Genomic DNA, 21718 nt, shown 5'->3' with positions numbered 1-21718 from the left:
ATTTTAATATATTTTTTTAATAAAAGGACGCTTATTGTGACGTAACTATTATGATTATAGTGATGTATCCTTATAAATTGTAATACATCATTTTGTTCTATCATTAATAGTTTTCGTAGAGCACGCAATTGAAGGAAGTTTTTTTTTGTATTTTTTTTTACCTTTGCTTAGATTATTCAAGTTTTAGTAAGCATGTTTTATTTTCAAAAAAAAATAGTTTTTTGAAAATAAAACATAGCCTGTGTTACTCGTTGTTAGTGTAGCTTGCCAACGGTGAGTATTTTTTAAATCGGTCCAGTAGTTTCGGAGCCTATTCATTTCAAACAAACAAACAAAAAATCTTTCCTTTTTATAATCTTAGTATAGAAGTATAGATTAAAAGCAGTGGTGGCTCAGTGGTGAGAACCTCGGACTTCAAAATCGATAAGTCGGGGTTCGAGACCGGGCGAGCGTGCAGGAAATAAATTGATTTTTCAGTTTATCTGCACATGTGGATAACATGACCACTGCTTAAAACGGTGAAGGAAAACATCGTGAGGAAACCGGCATGTCCAAGAATCAAAAAGAAGTTCGACGACATGTGACATCTGCCAACCCGCACTTGGCCAGCGTGGTGGATTATGGCCTGAACCCTCATAGGAGGCCTGTGTCCCAGCAGTGGGAACATATATGGGCTGATGACGAAGAAGTATAGATAACATCTATTAAAGTACTCCGAATTTAACGCGTGCAAAGACGCGGGCAAAAGCTAGTATAGAATATAAAAATATAGAGACATTCCTTTGCTGGCGTAGTGAAAGGAAGGTTCCCGCGGTTCCTCCCCCCATAGTTACCGACTACGAGGGATTCCCGCGATGAAAACATATTGTACTTCCTCGGGTTTTAAACTATCTTTTAAAAAGAGACAAACATATGAAGTTAATCTCGCATTCTTTAGTTATTTAATAGGTTATTTATTAAAATATACGCATAGATTTATATGCCGAAATTATATTTACGGTCCTTTCTCGGGTTTGACACTATTTCAATCGTATCGGTTCAGTAAAGAAGAGAAGATGCATATTAATAAGGATTATCCTTATCCTATAAATGTTGCAGAAATGTTATATTTATAATTCGAATTATTCTGACTAGATGAATACATAATTGCTTGTATTTTAAACATACAAATCAATATTGTTTCAGAATGCTTTTGTGGCAAAATAAATCACAAAAACCTAGAAGTAAAAACTTAATTGCGATTCGTATTCAAAATGTAATACTAATAGAAATTATATAAATGATATAACCAAATTAAATTGAGCAAAATATATCGTATTAAAGGTTCACTCGCAAAAAGTCAAGATTCAATCCACTTAATAAATATAAAATATTACAACAGGTTTTGAATATTGTAATCGAATTTTAAAATATAATTTATCACAATTTAATATCGCCGTCTTACGTAACTTTTTATATTCATTTACATAACACATAATAATTTATTTAAATTCAGGCTTAGATAAATGTCCCGTATTTATAACATCCCAGACTTTTTGGCGTCGATGAGGCACCGTGATTATAACCGACTTCGAACAAGGAGACTTGTAAATGAGAAATTAAAAAAAAAAAGAAAAAAAAAAAGAAGGAGACTTGTAATTCCACAAAGTACATGATATATAAATCTGCTAACTAGACACCTATTGATTATACATACATTGATTATTATACATTTTTTTAACTTCTAATGAAAAATATTCATCCGATTTGCTTTATTTTTTTATACAAACTTTTTTATTTATACCTAGTGAACGGAAAAGTTTTAGTTTTTATTAGTTCCGAAGTTAAAATTAACGATTGTGTATAAAAACTATGGCTTTTGTATACGTATATCCGCTTTTTGCATATTAACAGTTAAAATACTTATAAAACTCATTAATAATTCTTAAAAGCACCTAGAATGATATGAATGTAAATGGGGCAGGGAACCAAACTTTGGTATCTTTGAAACCATGTTGCACAGTTAATCTATGATAACATATTTGCTTTACTCAATGCTTCACGAAACTGTATCTAAAAATCAACTATCGTATATATAGTGTATTATAAATAATAAATGATCTTCTTCATTATCAGTCCATATATGTTCCCAGAGTAAGGGTTCATAATCCACCACTCGAGGCAAGCTTGGGTTGGCAGATGTCGCACGCTGTCGAACTTTATATCTCGGACATATCAGTTTCCTCACGATTATTTCCTTTAGCGCTTTGTCGTTGATAGTAATTAATTATAATAGTATTAATGAAACAAGTGTATTAGTTCATCGCCATGTTATTGGACATATGCCAATAATAAACATTTATGTGATTCTTCTGTGTTGTTTTCTATGTTTCTGTAGTGGGAACTAATATAGGGTAATACTGATGGAAATAGTGATTCTCAGCGTGATATTGATATTGTGATATTGTGACTAAAGCAATATGTTATTATTAATTTAATCATGTTAAATTAAAAATGATTTATTTTTAAAGAATAAAAAACTCGGGTATTTCATATTACCCTTTCGTCGTCTATCCTTTTCTCAATTGTTACCCATTGAGGACAAATAAAGCACTTCTAAAAAGCGCTTCAAGACGAAGACTAATTGGATAAAGCATCGTTTCGGTTTGAATGATTACCATTGTATAAATAAAAAAAAAATAGTAGACTTCAATTCTTAAGCAATAAACCAATGTTATCTTAAGTAAAATATTCAAATTATTTGTATATCTAAACAACTAATTAATATTGGTTTGAGGCCTTTCAAGTGATCTTTTATATTATAGACACAATTTGAGAAATATTTGGCCTTCAGGATGACCTAGAATATTTTGAGTGTAGCAGCCGAGCACGCTACGCCACGAATCGAGCTGGTTCGCGCGGGGAAGGTACCACACGTTCTCGTGTGTTGGGCAGCTGGCGACCGGTATCCCTTTTCTCTCCCTTCTCATTCCATTCTTTTTTCCAGTCGTCAATCTTTTGCTTATCTGAAAACCGAAGAACGCCTTTGTACCGACCTTACCTCTGATAATGTTCATGGGCAATGGTGATAGCTTACCGTCAGGCGAACCCCCAGTACAGTGCCCGATATTACTTAAAAAAGGAATAGGTTTCATTGATTATTATTAGCCTTAGCTATTGTATATAGTTTACGTACTTATTAAATAGCACGTTTTCCGCCTTAGCAGTTCACTGTGTCGTCAAAGGAAAATATATAACAGTACCAGTACTCTACCCACGTAGTTTCCTTCCACTTGAGATTTCCGAAATCAAAACTATTTTATGTCCTTTCACAGGTCTTATTGCCATAATTACTATCTTTGTGCCAAATATCATACAAACAGTTTCGAGTTCTATTAGCGTAAAAAGAGACATACGGATATCGCTTTTATAATATCTATTAATAGTGATTAATGGTGTAAACATTGTGAAAGTATGCAGTTGGGATTTTTATTGTTTCTCTGTTAAATAATATGGCTCACAACTAAAAAGCACTAATAAAAGTATGCAAAAGTATAAAAAAATCATGTGAAAAGGTTTTTTTTTTGGTTTAAATTATTAGTAATATATTCAATAATTTGTTCACACATAGTCTCGGCATATGTAATGCATCGAAATATTTGAAATGTCAACTTCTTGTTAATTTTCATATTAATATTATTTATAGTTCATACGATGTATGTTAAATTGAACCGGTTTTGTTAAACGAACTAGTTTCAATCATTTGTTTTATCTTAAAGATATACATTATGCAAATCTATCATTCCATTTTGGTAGCATCATTCTTTTATAATGTTAAGTAATAAAAAATGAGTCACAATGAAGTTAATGATCGGTTGAATTAATAGATACATTCGAGTCGGGGTGACATACTTGACCTGACATATCTTAGTTTGAGTAAACTATGTAAAACATTTGATTCGCCCATTCAAATGTTGACCACTACCAAATATGGGCATGGTATAGAATAGATACTTTGAGGAATTTTAATTCGGAACAAATTCATTTTAAATTTGGAATTCTGAAAAAGATAAATAAGGTGTAGATATATCTCTTCTGTTTTACAATTTATTCTTATTTAATTTATTTATTCTCTATAAAATTTAATAGATGGCAATACTAGGCACCAAGTCTATATATTCTGACCTCTTTGCATGCGTGAGCGTCGAAACTAGGTGTCCTGGGTTCGATTCCCGGTGGGGAAATGGGAGAATCACGAAAAGAAAAAAAAATGTTTCGGTCTGACAGGACGTTGGCAGAGGATTAGGAGGAGGACTCTGGCTTAAATCATTTTCCTGGATCGCGTATCGAGGAATAACGAAGAATGAGATATTTCACCCCGGTAAATGTTCGTTTATGCCACTATGTCCTAATTGTCTCCAGACACGTAAAACAAACTACGAAATAAAAAAAAAATCGCTTTTAACGATGTGAAAGAAAGCTACATAGGTAATTAAACATTTGACATTTTAAATATCATTAGTAAGTGTAATTTTCTTTATTATTTGGTAATATATGGTAATAATTTACAAATAAAGCGACATCTCTGCCAAACCCACAAAACTACGTCATCAACAAGATGAGACATGTATTCGCAGTATTTCCAGTTGTGAATTGTATCCGAAAGATTTCAAAAGATGTCACTATGCGATGTAAGAAGGTCCCAACAAACCCAAACAATATTCTAGATAAAATTATAGATCCATATAATACTATTCTGCGTATATCTGTATGGACGTCCATAGGCAATTTGTTATGCAGTTTATTTCATTTAAAATAATGGCTTCATTATGGATGCCTTTGTTCGTATAAATTAACTACTAATGAGTCTTGTCCATTGTCCATTATTCGTGCCATTTAGGTATTTTTCTCTTAATCTTGACCTTTGATCTGAATAACTTACGATATTACTAGGCACGGAATTTAACGAGTCTTCACAAATCTTTTAAATTTACTCTCATACAAAATATTTGAATTCTTTTGTCTATTAATTGAGACCAGTTTACGAAGAAATTGTATTAATTATATTAGGTATACTTTTTAAATATCAGTAAATATGTGTTATAATTATTATATGACTTTTCTCCTTTCCATAATGGTCAGGTACGATGGATACTAAGGATAATAATAATTACATTATTATAATAAACATGTTGTATAATGTTTATATAACAATATTGTAAAAAATGTGAAAGTGTATTTCTTAGTTTTGCTTTCCTCCACTTTTCAACGTAGTGATTTTATAATATGATTTTTATGTTCAGACATAATTTTTCGGACACAAAAAAACCTCCTGGGTAGATAGTCCTATAGACAACTTTTAATTGCGGCAGAACATCTGAGAAAGAGAATAAAAAAAGAAATAATAATAACAAGCCTATGAAATATTTGGTCTAGCACACTGTATGATATCACATGATACAATTATTGCTACAGTTATCTTATTTCATTTTCTTGCAATGTTGTGTCCATCACATAATGTAATCTATAAGAGGGTAAAGCATAAGAATATCGTTACATAATATGTAATAATTATTTAAGAAATGCTGTATGTGGCTGGTCTATCTTAAACTAAAATATGACATTAATTTTGTCTGCAGAAGCATAAAAATAAACAAAAACACTTTAGATATAAACGTTTAATATATAAAATTTTAAACAAAACAGAAATAAATAACCTTGTTATTTTTAAATTACGTCTACAAACATTCTACGAAAAGCGGGTAGCAATCTGATAAATTATTATCGAGCGTTCCTCTGGCGATGGGCGCTTCGTTATTTCTAAGTTTTATTTTCGTGCTGTTATTCAGTACAATATCAGAAAATGTATCTAGAGATATGCTGTTGTGAATGTATGACTTGGCTGGGGTTGGCAATTGCTTGGCGTGGCCGCTAATGTAGCCGAGTTCTCTACAAATTTCCTCGAGTTCAGACTTTGTGTGCTCCTGCGTTGGGTAGCATTTTGAGTACCAAACGCCATGCGAGCGGATGATTACTTCACCGATACCTGGCCTGAAATATATTATAAACGTAATTGATTAATCTATACCAATATATGCCGCTAGAAAATTGATTGGAATAGATATGGAGGCCCGTTTCCTTCTCCTCATTTTTTCCATTCGTCAATTTTCCTTATACCTTACCCCTTAAATGCGGCTAGCGCTTTGACAGAGGCCGCTATCGACCTTTGCGAATGTTCATGGGCGGTGGTGCAGCTCCAGTTCCAACTCAATTTCCCGCTATGACATCACAAGATTGATTACTTTTTGGCAGTGTTAGGATTTCCAAGCGAGTGAACTACGTGTGGTCCTTTGTCAACTACATATTTGTTTAACTACATTGTCTTAATGGATAAGTAACAATTATTTTTTTGTTATAGACCACTAGGATTCGAACACTCTCTCTGAGATCTCTGGATTACTGACGTTCACGCTTTACCCACTACGCTAAGGACTGGTCTTGGCTTGAACAAGCAACTATCAATACATTTAATTTTTAGTTTTATAGCATTGAAATGCTTTATAAATGAGAAATTTTGAAAGAATAGAAAAATTTCTCAACTATCAATACATTTATAAATAAACTCACGATGTCCCCTGCGGAGAGCTGAGCGCAATACACGCTCTCTCGTCTTCCCCATTGGGGCAGTCTGGAACTCCGTCGCACACCATGTCGTTCGCTACACAGTATTCTTCGCTTAATGAGTCCTTTCCGCACCTATTTTGTTCATAGATAACACGATAGAGATATAGATACACAATAAGAGAAGGATACATAAAAGAATTATTGAAAAAGTGATCGCAAAAACTAAATGTGACAGAGCCTGCCAATCGCCCATTTGTGAATTGTTAAAATTGCGATAGTATGACTTATTTACTTGAAGAATATACTATAAAAATTGAAAGGCTTACAATATGTATGTAATAATGATTCAAAGTATCCAAGGCACAGCTAAACTACTTCAAATAAAATAAAGAACGGTGTTTATACTCTTTTAGGATTGTATAATATTATGTTCCTTTTTACTGGAATATTTTTATGGCGCGAAAAATAAGGAAATTATTATTTACTCCCACAGTTCAAACATATTAACCCGAATAGAATCCTACACTTTATTAAGGTTATGAAACTGAAGGGTATGCTAGTTAGTAGCGATCACAAATCACAACGGATTAAGGGTGGTGTTTCACGGCTCATATGATCTATAATTTCATTTAAACGTTATTTTTATATAATAATAACTCATATACTTACTAGTATAGTTTGCTATATGAACAAAGCTTGTAAGCATTTTGTTTTATGCACATGCATTTCAAGAACGGTAAATTCAATATTCAGTAAATTAAACTCGGACATTTAACGAATCCTATATAATAATTAATAACATGTGAAGGAACATAAAAGTAAGGGAGTGTTTTTAAAAATTCCTTCACATACATACATAAGCAACATTGTTTCATGGGGACATAGGCTACATTTAGATTGGATTTCATACCGGTCACACGTTTAGAGTCGGGGCGAGCAAGTCTTTTATAAAATTAACAGATTACTTATTATAAACATACCGATACGCATGTTTAGAGAAACACTTGCAGAACATAGGGTCTTCGTCGCTTCTATCGTGGCAATGCAGGACGCCATCACAGAGGCGCGAAGGCATCACTCGGCTGAGGTAATCGGAACACGTGGTTTGTCCAGGTTCATCAGTGCCATCTTCGCAGTCACTACGCCCATCTCTGAATTGCTCTTTTGGGACGCATTGTCCATTGCGACATTTGAGCTCGCCAGCTGGACACTCTGGTGTGCGTATAAAAAATAAGTTTTCAATGATTTGATTAGTGCCTATCATACGCTGATGGTTTGTGGTTCTGTTTTATTTTTTTTAATGTCACAGTCGGCAATGGAGCTGGTGGGACGCCTGATGATAAGCGCTACCACCGCCCATGAACATTTGGAGAGGCATAAGATCCATTGCAGCCTTACTGCACTGTTTACTGTATAGCTATAAGTGTCTTTCTTGTTACCTATGTATAACTTATATATTATCATCAGGTTTTTTTTATAGTTATTCTATATATTATCATTGACTAGTAATCAAATCGTAAGTCGTACTTTATCGGTTGTCACTAATAACCACTGTTACAGTAACTCGTATTGATGTGGGGGCCATGTTGGAATCATTATGTGTTTATTCTTATTATTTTGCATTACTGTTTTTCCTTCCTTTGTTTATATTTTGGTGCCATTGTATGTCTACTATACCTATAACTATTTTTGAATTGATAAACGAAGTCTGACTATGTTTGTGTATATAGATGTGATAGAATGTAGGGTATGCAAATAAGTTGTAACAAAAACCGCTATCTTTCATTATTGAAAAATTAATATCCTGCCTCGGACGGAGTAAGGCGATTAGTATAAAATCCTACTATACTACCTCCTACTATCCTACTAATATTATAAATGCGAAAGTTTGTAAGGATCTGTGTGTGTTTGTTGCTTTTTCACGCAAAAACTACTGAACCGATTGCCCTGAAATTTGGTACGTAGACAGCTGGACAACTGGAATAACATATAGGCAATTTTATCCCGATATTCCTACGGGATACAGACTTACGCGGGTGAAACCGCAGCACCTAGTAATAAATGTTTTCATGGGTGAAATGAAAATCTCATAAACTATTGCACTGGTTTTAACAATAATTATTCCAATAGAAAGCTATATTACGTATCCTGATTATCAAAAGTCATAATGTGTATTTGTATGTCAGCCTAAGTGGAATCAGGGAGTGCAGGCAGTTCTTTGTTAAATATTTTTACGATAAGTATCGACATAAATTAGTCATTATTTCCTGAAACACATCAACAAGTTCTTGATATTTTAACGCTCATCTTTTTTTCGAATGCTACAATACTTCACTAGTCTTAATTAAATTTCTATAAAAACTACAATTTTTATAAAATCACCACAGACATTTCTGAATTTAAGAAATAAATAAAACACCAAAAAGAAATATCGTACATATTTTCCACGAAATCACAATAATTCATAAAATTATCAAGTTTTAATTGCAGTAATAAATTTGGCATTACAACATAGCACAGTCCTTATACAAAATTACTCATTACGACGAACGATGAATGTCTTCTATAACACAGGTCATAGCATAGCATAGGAAACATATATATAAACATAACGTATTGTATATAAATTAAGATAAAATTTCATCATGTGTGTTTTTGATTTGATTTTGTTGATGAAAAGAAACAATCCCGATACGCACCACAACCCCTGTGAAGGGGATCCTTCGAGCAGATATCGTATTTGTTCTGACATGATTCTTGGGATTCGTCGCTGCCGTCTTCGCAATGCTGGACTCCGTCACACACATACTGCATCTTGACACATCGGCCTCTTTCGCACCGCGTACCATCACAGTCTTCTAATTCTTGATCGTTTAAATCAATCAATGAAGTATCTGCGATATAGACATACATACATTGAAGAAAATGAAATAATGTTTTGGCGCTTCAAATGCTGATTGTATGTTTTTGGATTTTTATTTGCTTAAAATTTTGTCTTAATTTACAATGTTCATCATGGAACATAAAAATAAATAAATGATATTTGCAAACTTATATCTATGCCTTAAACGTGTATTGTGTAAGAACCGTTGCGGATAAGTATTATCTTAATTTTATATTTAACCCGTTTTTATACATTAAAAGTCTCCTTCGTTTTGAATGTAAACAATGTATTGTGGATGATTACGATAGAAAATTATGTTTTATTGTTAAAATTTTACATCTTTTATAAATCAATTCCTATACATATTTTTTAAAATATGTATCAGGATTATGTCACGGTATTATTCATATAACGATGTTATATGAATAATGCTATATACGTTATAATATAAACATCGGAGTATAAAAAACGATGATATCGAATTGAGAAAATTTTCATATATTATTAAGTTATACGAAGGAAAATATAATCACGCCGTATTCGGCAGTCGATATGATCTCATTACGTGTACATAATAAATAAAAGACGAATAAATGCATAAAATTATTATACGATACATGTGTTTCTGGTAGCAAAAAATGGATAATGATGACCACTGGGAGACACAAGAGGAAATAGGAGACTACTTAAATGCATCCACAAATTCTCAAAAACTACTAGAATAGAGTACCTTTAAACAGCTTTATTTGGTGTTTTAAATTTCCAATTTCGGTAGCAATTATGCGGTTGCCCACATTACATTCGCCTCTAGACGTCACAAAAGTTGCCGCGGGGTACCAGCCCAGCTTTGTATGGCAACTAATTATTCCTGCCCAATTTGTTTGAACAGAAAACCCGATCTGAAATTTCATAATTTAAACTTTCCTTAACATCATATTAATAAGCATCAAGTTATAAAAGATGAATACATAAAAGTTTATATTTCTTTGAATATATAGTGAGAAAGATCTTAGAAGAAGTAAAGAAGAAATTGTTAAAGTTATGTAATTTTTATAGATTATAACCAGCCGCTTTTCCCGGCTTCGCCCGGGTTCACTAGGGTTAAAAATCATACGTCTTCCCTTAATAGGGTAGCTTATTGTTGTTGAGAATTTTCATAATTGGCTCAGTATTTCCAAAGATTACAAATGTACAATGCTAGGAATTTTACCCATATAAAAAGTAGTACGGAAGTATACCACCGATTTAATGCTTCTAATCTTACTTTGGATGGACGTAATACAAGTCTGATTTAAAACACAAAATCTCTTAAAGTTGCCAATATATACTTTAGCCCAATCAGACAACGCGTCACTAATACAATAAGTTTCTTACCGGACAAATGTCTGCAGTTGACTGTCTCTCAAAGCACACATTATCTACGCTACACGCTTCCTTTGATTCCATAAGTAATACGCTCACAGTATTATTACTACCATCTTGACCGACAGCGACGCAAACTGTTTTCTTTTGATCGTGTATGTACCTGGAAATCGTATATTTGATAGTAAGATTCATTGAATACATTGGATGTTCCGCAGTCAATAATACTTGTTAAAATCTTACGTAGTTGGTAGAATCATTGGTTTCACCATCGCTGAATACTCAACAGGCTCTTGTAAATGTAAAAGTACAACTTTGCTTCTATACAAGTCTTTTATTCCATCTACTCTACGTACTTGTTCATAGAAACTCTTCGACGAGTGTAACGTTTTGTGGGACCCTAAAATTACCGTAATGTACTGTCGTTTCTGTCTGAAAATAAATTATTAAATATAATTTAACTCTGAAAACTATTTACGAATGTATTGATTATGTTAGTTACTTACAAACTTAAATCCAAACATTCATTACTGAATAAACCCCAAGAAACGTCGATAAGTACACCTGTACATTTGTATTGTCCATCTATATATAATTTGGCAACCCAAGGCCACTGTTGATTAAATGACTCTGCGGCATTGCGACCGAATAAAAGTTCTTGGGAAATCGGAAAATTCGTGAAAAGCGATTGGTCGCAAGCAACATACAATGCCGTACATGTTTTTGTCACATTTGGTACACATTGTTCCTTTAGTAACTCTGGCTCTTTTATTACGACACTTCGGGACGTTTCGTCCTCGGGATCTATATTTTTATAGATGAATAATACGGGTTCTTTGTCCGCTTTATATCTTTTCCGTCTTTTGCTATCTAAATTTAATTCGACGAGATTATTCTCCTTTAGGTTAATATATTTTATTTTAAACTTATTCACAGCGCTGTAAATAAAAAAAATATTATTGGAATTATTATCAAGAACAAGTAGCCACATAAATCCATATCAAAACATTACCTAAATCCTAAATATCTACAAATACGCGTAGCTTCCTCTTCCTGATCATGAATCGACATAGCATCCTCGCAAGCAACGTGCCAATCGTTGTTTAATTTTCTTGTTACATATCCTTCAAATCTTATTTTAGGTCTACCATCCATATCAAATGTAATCTCATTGCCATTCGTCAGAGCGACTGAAATGTATATAATGTAAAATTTATTAATTTACATTGAATTTGTCGTAAAATTAAAGTTAAATATGTTTCTTACTGCAATCAAGCTCGTCTTCACCCAAGGGACATTGCGGTCTACCATCACATACGTATTTATTTGGAACGCATATTTGGCTTCGTTTACATAGGAATTCTCCATCTTCACAGCCAACTGTAAGAAAGAAATTACAATATTAATTAGAAAATGTGTTGAAATGTATTTCGAAATAATTTCACTTTTAAAAAATGGTACATACAGCAGTCGATTTCATCTTGACCATCTGCACAATTGAAGTTCCCATCACAAAGTAATTGATTTTCAAATGTCGATAAGTAATCTGTACACGCGCAATCTAATTCATCTGTACCATCTTCACAGTCAGCTTTGTGATCGCAGCGATATTTATACAAAATGCTCTGATCAATTCTTGAAAATAAAGTTATTATTATATTTATAATTTTAAACACAAAATATGGATTTCTTGGGATATATATTTACACTGCTCTCATAGAGACTTACCTACGACACTGATATAGTAAAGGAGTTTTGTGTTTTTTCCTTATACTTGCTGGTTTAATCTCATGTTCACTAGAATTTTTGGTTATCTGTGGTATTACATCATTCATAGAATCACTATTGGCTACAATAAAGCCAGGTGGTGTACTAGGAAATTCAGTTGTAGTATTAGGACTCTCATTGATGGAATTAAGAGTCGTTGTAAAATATTCTGTTGTTGTTACTGGCCAGTTTTCATTAGAAGGGTTTGTGTAATTGTTTTCAATTTTTAATAAATATGGAGTATTAGTTGTAATTGTAGTTGAATTTTCGACCAAAATACTGTCAGGTGTAGAAGTTATTGGATAAATTGATTGGGTATTAGATAAAGGTGTAACTATTTCCAGTTGTTCGGTTGGTGATGTAGTAATTGAATGAACTGTGGTCACATCAGTTTGATAAGTTATCGGTTCTACTTGGTTTGTATCATTTCTTGCAGCCGTTACCAATGATTCAAATTTGTTTTTATCATGAGGTAAAAATGTTGATTCAGTTATTATAAAGTTAATAGGATCTGCTGTTACTTGTTCACTAGAATTATCGATATTTCCGATGTCCATTTCATCGTTAGATCCAGAAGTTTCTGTAGGTATATATTGCGCATTTTCAATGGTGTCTTGAGTCCCGTTATCTAAGCTTTCAGTATCCGTTTTATTTAAGGGAGTAGTTGTATTTGTTTGTATGTTTGAAGTATTGTTGGGGAAAATACGTTTTGAATCAGTAGTATGTATAAGTGTGTTTGAAGTTGTTTCCATTGAGGTGGGTATTTCTGTAGTAATTGCTTTATTTATATTTTCAGATAATGTAGTTGATTTAATATTTTCAATTTCATCGCTTTCTATACTTGCTGTACTGTTGGCATCTCTACTAAATACATTAGTCAGAATGTTTTGTTCCATTTTCTTTAAAGTTTTTTCTTCACAGTTGATTTCATCTTCTCCGTCCAAGCAATCTATAATTTTATCACACATTCGCTTCTTCGGAAGACATCTTGAAATACCAGATTCACATCTAAATCCAGGGCATTCTTGCTTTGGTTGAATCATTGGCAAGGTTTTTAAGGCTGTAAATTGTAGTTTAAACAAAAAATGTATAAAAATATCGCTATGTCGGTCATCAAATAGAATGATTTAGGTAACAAAACAACCTTGAAATTTTATAAGAAAACATTATAATTGCTCAAGTACTCACACATAAAGTATTTTATCCATGAGACGAAGAGGCTTACTCTCGTGTATACACCAGGTTCACCTTTACGTGCACAGCCATAACCATGGCTTACTATTCCTGCCACGTACCATTGTTGAGCATTAGCTGGATTTCTGCATAGCAACGGTCCTCCACTGTCACCCTATATTTATAACTGATGTTGTAGTAAAAATTATCGACTGTTGAATTCTTACGAATTTCTCGTACTCATAAGTATTTTATAACACTATGTTTGGTTTTGAGTTGCTATGTTTACAAAATAGGAAAGTTTGAAAACACATAGATTGGTTATAAGTTAGGAAAAGCATTCATCAAGTATACAAAAATTTTCTCACTTGACATGTATCCCTTCCACCCTCTGCAAGTCCAGCACATATTTCTCTTCCAGCTTGATCTTCTCGATGATTGCATTGATCCCATATTGGGACTTCCACCTCACGCATGTGATCAGCTGCAGCAATAAATTTAAATATTATTAGATATTCATGGGGAATATACCTTAAAAACAGTTACAATCGATACATACGATCAGGTCCGTGTGGAACAGTTGAACCCCAACCCACAGCCGTGCAAATAGTGCCCACAGGTGGACCCCATTTCCAGTCCTCTCCAGCCACCTCAGGTCCAGGTAAACAGATAGGACGGACCCAACGGCTGAATTGAATAGCAGGTTTAACCCGCAGTAGGGAGAGGTCGTTCTTCATATCTTCCTGGTCATAATTTTGATTCATAATAACATGAGTAACTCGATGGATTTGCTCTTGAGGTGAAAAGGAGAAACGACGCAACATTCCCACTTGGACTTCATAATAATGCTCCCAGAACCTTAAAGGATAAATAATTTTAATTCGTGTTATGTACGTAAAGCTTGATTATATGGATAATTATATGTTCAACTTACTTATGAATACAATGAGCGGCGGACATTACCCAATTTTGGCTAAGAATAACCCCGCCGCAGTGGAACATACCATTTCGATATAAAGCTACCACCCAGGGCCAAGCGGCTGGTTGGCTTGGTTTACCTCCTACGACTCGACTTTCCATTCTTTTTATTCTATTTTCTTTATTATCATTGTTATCATATATTTTATTAAACGTAGACAATGACGATGCATCCTTCTTACGACGGGATAGTGGAGAATCATAGAATGAAAATGGATACGGTTGGTTATTTAGCAGAAATCGTTTATTGCGTCCAAATAATTGATTCTCCATGTCGGCTTTCTAAAAAGAGAAAAACAGATCTACGATTATATTTTTCATTAATCATAAAATAATTGACCAGCCCAAAAATAATCTTTCTATTCTAACCAATAGTTCCTGAGATTGGAGCATTCAAACAAAAAAATAAACTATTCCGGTTTCGAAAATTAGCTTAAATTATTCAAACTTTAAAAGACTTCACATTCAGACTATAAAAATAAATATAATGATAGAATCTTTTTTATAATGAATTTAATTAATCGCACGGAGGCGTTTGAATTTTTGTATTTTTATTACGAATCTAAAATATATAGATCGATTCACTCATTTTGATTGATGCGTATTTTTCTTTAAAAACATTTCCATTTCATTGAAACGTTTTTGCGATAAGGATAATATTATGTTCACTAAGCTTTAGGATTTACTTCTAATAAAGGAAGATTGTTAGCGGATTTTAGAAATTAATTAACTTGATCAGATGAAATACGAAACTCTGTTGCGAAACCAATGATGGCTTAATTGGTGTAAAGTGATACAATTTTACATTATTTTGAAATAAATCTTCCAATGAAGCTTTGTTTCACATAACAGAATACAAATACTCTTTATATCATCATAGCAAAATAAATATATATACAAGTAATCCATTTGTAATATCTTTAACAATATTAAATTTTAGACGACAACATTTATATTTATGCGATCTCAATATAGATAGCTGATGTTATGAGATATATGTAATTTGGACTACGCCATTCCCTTAAAAAAATCAACATTGGTAAAAAATAAATTATTTTTAACAAAAAGCTACACTAAATTTAAATAGGACCACCCAGAAGGCACCAGCTATCAAAGATAAGTTGTGTACGTTCTACTTTTTTGAAATCGATTAAAAATAATATTCACGTCACGACAATACTCACAGTTAAAAAAATTATACTCTTATGGATTTGATACTTCTAGTTTTGATAATGCCATAGTTAGTACTTACTTCACGTACAAGTTGGGACGTAGTTAATATTCTCGTGCCGCACAATAAGTATGGGCAGGACACATACACCGCGGAGGAATTGAGGCAAGTAGTACTTGTATTTATCAATCCACCAGGTGCCGTGTTTATGTAGTTTATTTTTAGTAATGGATCTATGTGGAGAAATTGAATATGCGGAGGCCTGGAATATCACATATAAAGCTTTATTTATTTGTGATGAAACAAACCAAACAAATTTCTACATAGTATAGAACAGTTGCTATCTCTGCGCCTTTGTCCCTTTTGTATGCATGCTATCTTCAAACTACGTAAAGGATTATGATGCGGTTCTTTTTGTAGATAGTGGCAAATTCAAGAGGAAGGTTTGAATAATAACATCCATTAAACTACTCCGAATTTAACGCGTGCGAAGCCGCGGGTAAAAGCTAGTCTTACATAAAAAAACGTAATCTAGACATGTATCTAGAGAATCAGTGGCATAGGACGCTTTGAAAATAATAAGAAAGCTTTTACATACTTAAAGATATAAAGTGCTATACAGAAAAGCCTAAAAAAGTTTAGGATAAAGTTACTAGCCGATGACGCATAACTTTTAAATAGCGTACCAGGTAAATTAATAAATAAGAAAAGTTGTTACCATGAAAAAAAATCAGTATCGTTTTCAATAAGAAAAACAAAAACAGTACGTAAACTTAATAACAGTTCACTCACCTCACAATAAGTCCAGTTTCGCGCCGGCATGCATCATGAGCCCACATATAAGGATTATTGCACACGGCATACCATGTTCCTTTAAAATTCCTATGCAAAAATCCCTCGGTGTTCGAAATTGCAAACAGCTATAACAAAGTTCGAATTGAAAAACTTTTAAATTATATACAGCGCATACTATTAAAGTAATAATAAATATGGGGACGCTTACAGGGTTTTTATGAAGACTAGGTGCTAGCATGCTGCAGTCGATTTCATCTTTATTATTGGGGCAATCGTTAATGTTATTACAGCGTTGTTCCTTTGTAAAGCAAATACTATCCGAAGTAGACTCCGCGTCCCCACAACTGAAACTTTCTCCACTGCAACCTATAAATATATCACCCGTCATTGTTAGGTATAATTTTTAACAGCTTTCTTTATATGAGCTCATTATATTGTTTCGATGTCTGGTCGTCATAGTTTTAAAATTATGTTTTGTAAAATTATTTTTTAAGATTTTTATATAAACCTACTCTATTATTATTAAAACGTTTCGTCTTGCGTAACTGAGTCTGGTACCACAACGAGCTATTCTTGGTATGTTTTAAATGAGTATACAAATATTACCAAAACAACCCATTTCGTCTTCACCAAAAGGACAGTCGAAGTATCCGTCACATACTCGCGACTTATCAACGCGGGACTTGCAAGTACATCGGGATTCGTCGCTGACGTCATCACAATCAACGTTGCCGTCACACCACAGGCTCTCACTAATACATGCATTTCCATTCTCACAAGATACAGTACCCATAGGGCATTCCTCTACACGTACTTGATCATTTGAATCCGCGTCTTTGGATGAAACTAGTCTGTAAATAGAAAAGGTTTTCGTTTAGGATATTTTAATGCGTACATATATAACGTATAGGAATGAAATTATTTCAAGATTTATCAATGTTTTACGATTTGCGCATCTATTTCTAAGCTTATTCAATACAGTTAATACTTACTTTGATCTCATGTTCATCGCAATTTGAACATCTTGCGGATGTGCAAGTTTGTCTGAGTGATCATTATGGCTTTGTAAATACGGAGGTAAATAAGTCATCGGTACTCGTCTGAAAAATTATTATTATTTTAGTCCAATTAAAGTTTAACGGGAAATAAAAGTATTTGTTCTATAGTAAAGACCTTTAGAAGAATTAATCTGCAATTTGTTGTTACTTAATTAAATACATAACGTAAACTGTACCTAGGATAGCTAGGAAGATTTTGATCATAATCCATTCTAGGACTCTCATATCCTGAAAATAAATATTAAAAACGTGTTAAAAATTATACAAGAATCAGTATACATTGTTATATATGGTGATCATACCATATAGATGACTGCTGTCTTTCAAAAGGCGAGCTAACAGGCAAGTACTTGTTAGTTCTGGCGTGGAAGGATCCAAAGGATATGGTATATCTACTGGATTTCGTTTATATAGTACAGATGGCGCTTTTATGTCTGCGTCTACTTCCCGTTTCGATAAATCAACATTTCCAGAATGTTCGTCATTTGTTCTATCTTTTTTCACAGCGGCTTTTGGTTTAAACACATTAACATCATCAGTTCGTTTGGTTTTATATTCATACTCAGATATTTTGCCTTCTGCTAGTAATTTTAATTGATCTATCATTTCTTTACATGCATCTTTGTGCTCATTTCCATTACATAAAATGTTGTGCTCCGTTAATAATTTTCTTGCTTTTTGACGTTTGTTATCTCTAAATTTCACAAGTTTACCTGAGTTACTTTTGTTGAAAGTTAAAATGTCTCTTTTACTTCTAACAGGATAGCTTGCAATGTTTTCAAGTTGATAATGTGCCTTGATATGTTTAGATAAAAGTGCATCGCTGGGCGGTTCTTTCTCTTTTGAAATAAATACAGTTTCCGTTCTGTAAACATTTTCAACTGGAAGAAAATATAACGTTCGACGTAAAGTTTTAAAATAAATGAAATGCACAACAGATTGTGTTCATAAGAAAATATAACAATACATTACATTTGATTTATACAAACATGATATGTTATATATGCGAGAAATTAAAGCTATTGGTTGGTGTTTAATTATAAGAAGAAATATATATCTATTGAACATATAGATTATATCACTTACCGTCAACTTCTATATATTTTAAAATTAACGCAGATACCACAACTACAAAAATTCCCAGAAGTAAAAAGATAACAATTCTCTGGAAAATTTGAAATAAACATCTTTGATCATAGGATTGTCCTAAAATAAACACAAATTGTATTAGTACGATATATTATTCAATAACTATGTTTATATAGAATAAGTCGAGTGTAGGTACAAATATAATAACACAAATCACATCAAAGAGAGATACTACAATATAATGAATTTTATTACATTGCAAGTGAAAAAATTCCGAAATGTTGTTAAGTTTCTTTTCCTATTTGAGTACAACCATTTGACCATAAAAGAACTTAATTAATCTAAATTAGATTTTACCGTTTTTATTTGTTTCAGCTAAGCCCATTGGTAGACCAGGGTTTGATTTTCCTTCTTTTTTATTCGTCATTATTTAACCTTGAAATAAAATAAAATATCAACCTATTATATACAGCTGATGAAACGCGTGTTAGAATGATAAAGGTGAGTTATCTTAAAAGGACCACACCTACACACTAAGAAAAAACGTTAGGCGTAGCTATTCTTAAATGCAAATGTAGTTAAAATCCAAATTGAACTATACCTTCAGTACAACCCCAATAGTATTCATGAACTTGTATAAATGTAAATACTATAGATCTGCTTTTAATGGAGTTTGTGGTAAGTATTGTTCGCTCTTCGTATCTTATGAATGGTCGATTCCAGAGTCTGAACTATCATGAATCAAGGGTATTGCAGTACTTGTTAACATATTAGAATAATGCAAAATAGTCCAGGTAAAGTTTATTTGAGATTGCAATTAATAATTGCTTTTTAAGGCGAAGACCTTATGATTAGATTCAATGTGTTAAAATTCTTTACTAATTTATAATTTAATTAAAAGAATCCACTTTGAATTTGTTTTTACATGCAATATTGCTAATAATCTCTTTATTGACGTTTGTTTCCGGCAAATATATAATTAATTATATTAAGTTCAATTATTTTAATACTATAACCATCAGGAATAGTTTTTTTTGACAATTCATAGTATAATAATCATTCAATATTGTATCGGTTTAAGGTTTAAGCTGCGCGAAGTTAGTTATAAATTTATACAGTAAGTTTCCCTCCAGTTCTAAATATAACACTTGCATGATAATTGCCCACCAGTATTATTAATTAAAATAGTTTTAATTGACTTTCAGAAATAAATTTCGTTTACATTATATGGGAATAAATCCTACAGCACTTGACAATACTGTACTTGATTGAAGATTTGAAAAGGTACAGTTGCTGCCGATCGTTTAGCCGCTAAATTTTGATTGTCTACATTATTCCATAATACCCATAATGACCATGTCAAGAACCCACAAAAATAGATTCAAAGAGGACGGACGTTCGACCTAATATAGTAAGTATTCAATTGTTATTGCACTATGGTAAGATGAAACGATATAATTTATTACGTAGTTCATTGTAATGAAGCAAACGACCCCCGTGGATAGCGGTTATACCTACTGAAGATATATTATCTGTGATATATTAGTTGGCTTTAATCATAGCTTAATGTGGCCATGGTGCAAGTGATGCTAAGCCGTTTTCTATAAAATCTAAGATGACTTTATATTTATTACAACACTAGCGGTCCGCCCCGGCCTCGTCCGTGGTACATACCCTTCTTCAATAAATGGGCTATCTAACACTGAAATAATTTTTCAAATCGTACGAGTAGTTCCTGAGATTAGTGCGCTCAAACAAACTCTTCAGCTTTATAATATTAGTATAGACTATTGGGTTTCATAAATATTGTATAGAAATGTTGTTTATTTTATTATTACAATCATATTCATATCTAATATATCATTTATTGATATGCGTGGATACTGAACAAGACGCAAATAAATTGAAATAAAGAATGCTTTTCAGTTAAATAATATTTAATACAATAATATTGTGTGAAAATAGAGGTTGTTTCTAGCAAATTAACTACAAAAATTTTAAATTTAATTTTACATCAGCTATTCAATTTTTATACCATACCAGACACTTATTTTGTTCTACAATAAATATAAAAAATACAGTGTTCTAGCATTTTATGCTGTTATATATTTATATAATATGCTGGTGTCTTACGTTTATAAATAAGTAAGTATAAACGTATTTATATAATATGCTGCTGTCTTACGTTAGGATGAGTGATCCGTAAACATTTTTAATTTAAATAAGTTTAGTTTTTAAACATATTCCCCAAGACTTATAAAAAACAAAATTACGATAGGTACTTACAATATTAATCCAACAATAATATATCCACATAGGTGCACTAGCCACTAAAAACACATTTTTAATTTCCTTAAATTAAGACCCGGTCAACACCATGGCTTTACAATAACTAACGATATTATAAGCTGCTACATATAATGCAGGTAGATTAAAATTGCTTACAACGTCTTTATTTCGCTTATGCCTTATAACAATTGTAATAAAATTGCTTAACACTCTTTGTTCTATTTAATTTCCACGTACACGATTTATTGATATTATCTTTTGTTTACTTCAAGCAATAATTAATTTTTAATTTAGATAATAAACGTTTAGAAATTACGGTGCAGTGTATCTTATATCATATTTTAATTAAAAGAAAAGAAAAAGCGTTTTAAATTCGATAAATACATTTGAACTACCAACTGAAAATAAGTTGCAGAAATAAAACAACATGCTTTATGATATATATGATAGCTCATAATTAAAAAAATTAGAAGCTTATTCGAGATAATATTGTTCAATACGTTTTTTACACGGTCTAGGGTGAACTAAATACATTATAGTGTATATTTA

The 21718-nt window shown here is 32.4% G+C and overlaps 1 protein-coding gene across 1 annotated transcript; it reads right to left on the bottom strand.

The window, feature by feature from the left end:
* Positions 1-2871: 2871 nt before the first annotated feature.
* On the bottom strand, positions 2872-19307 carry LOC119838294 (serine protease nudel). The gene is made up of 27 exons (XM_038364161.1): positions 19238-19307; positions 18094-18672; positions 17968-18019; positions 17726-17833; positions 17340-17584; positions 16942-17099; positions 16731-16858; positions 16020-16200; positions 14724-15049; positions 14349-14647; positions 14158-14273; positions 13805-13964; positions 13458-13676; positions 13138-13382; positions 12578-12663; positions 12315-12484; positions 12116-12229; positions 11862-12039; positions 11356-11787; positions 11093-11281; positions 10862-11012; positions 10218-10386; positions 9301-9497; positions 7584-7813; positions 6607-6735; positions 5726-6030; positions 2872-3005 (listed from the first exon to the last, which is right to left on the bottom strand). Exons 1-27 carry the CDS (start codon positions 19305-19307, stop codon positions 2872-2874), a joined length of 5370 nt encoding a protein of 1789 aa, XP_038220089.1.
* Positions 19308-21718: the final 2411 nt, after the last annotated feature.

The sequence above is a fragment of the Zerene cesonia genome, unplaced genomic scaffold (assembly GCF_012273895.1).
Source record: "Zerene cesonia ecotype Mississippi unplaced genomic scaffold, Zerene_cesonia_1.1 Zces_u002, whole genome shotgun sequence".
Lineage (NCBI taxonomy): Eukaryota > Metazoa > Arthropoda > Insecta > Lepidoptera > Pieridae > Zerene > Zerene cesonia.
This window is presented reverse-complemented; position numbering and strand designations above follow the sequence as displayed.

Bases quoted from the DNA above. Each gene is read 5' to 3' on its own strand.
- LOC119838294 (XM_038364161.1), bottom strand. From the start codon at position 19,307: ATGACGAATAAAAAAGAAGGAAAATCAAACCCTGGTCTACCAATGGGC. The intron at 17,834-17,967 runs GTACAGTTTACG...ATAATTTTTCAG, and splicing joins AATCTTCCTAGCTATCCTAG to ACGAGTACCGATGACTTATT. The intron at 6,736-7,583 runs GTATGTTTATAA...TGAACAAAATAG, and splicing joins TTCTCTAAACATGCGTATCG to GTGCGGAAAGGACTCATTAA.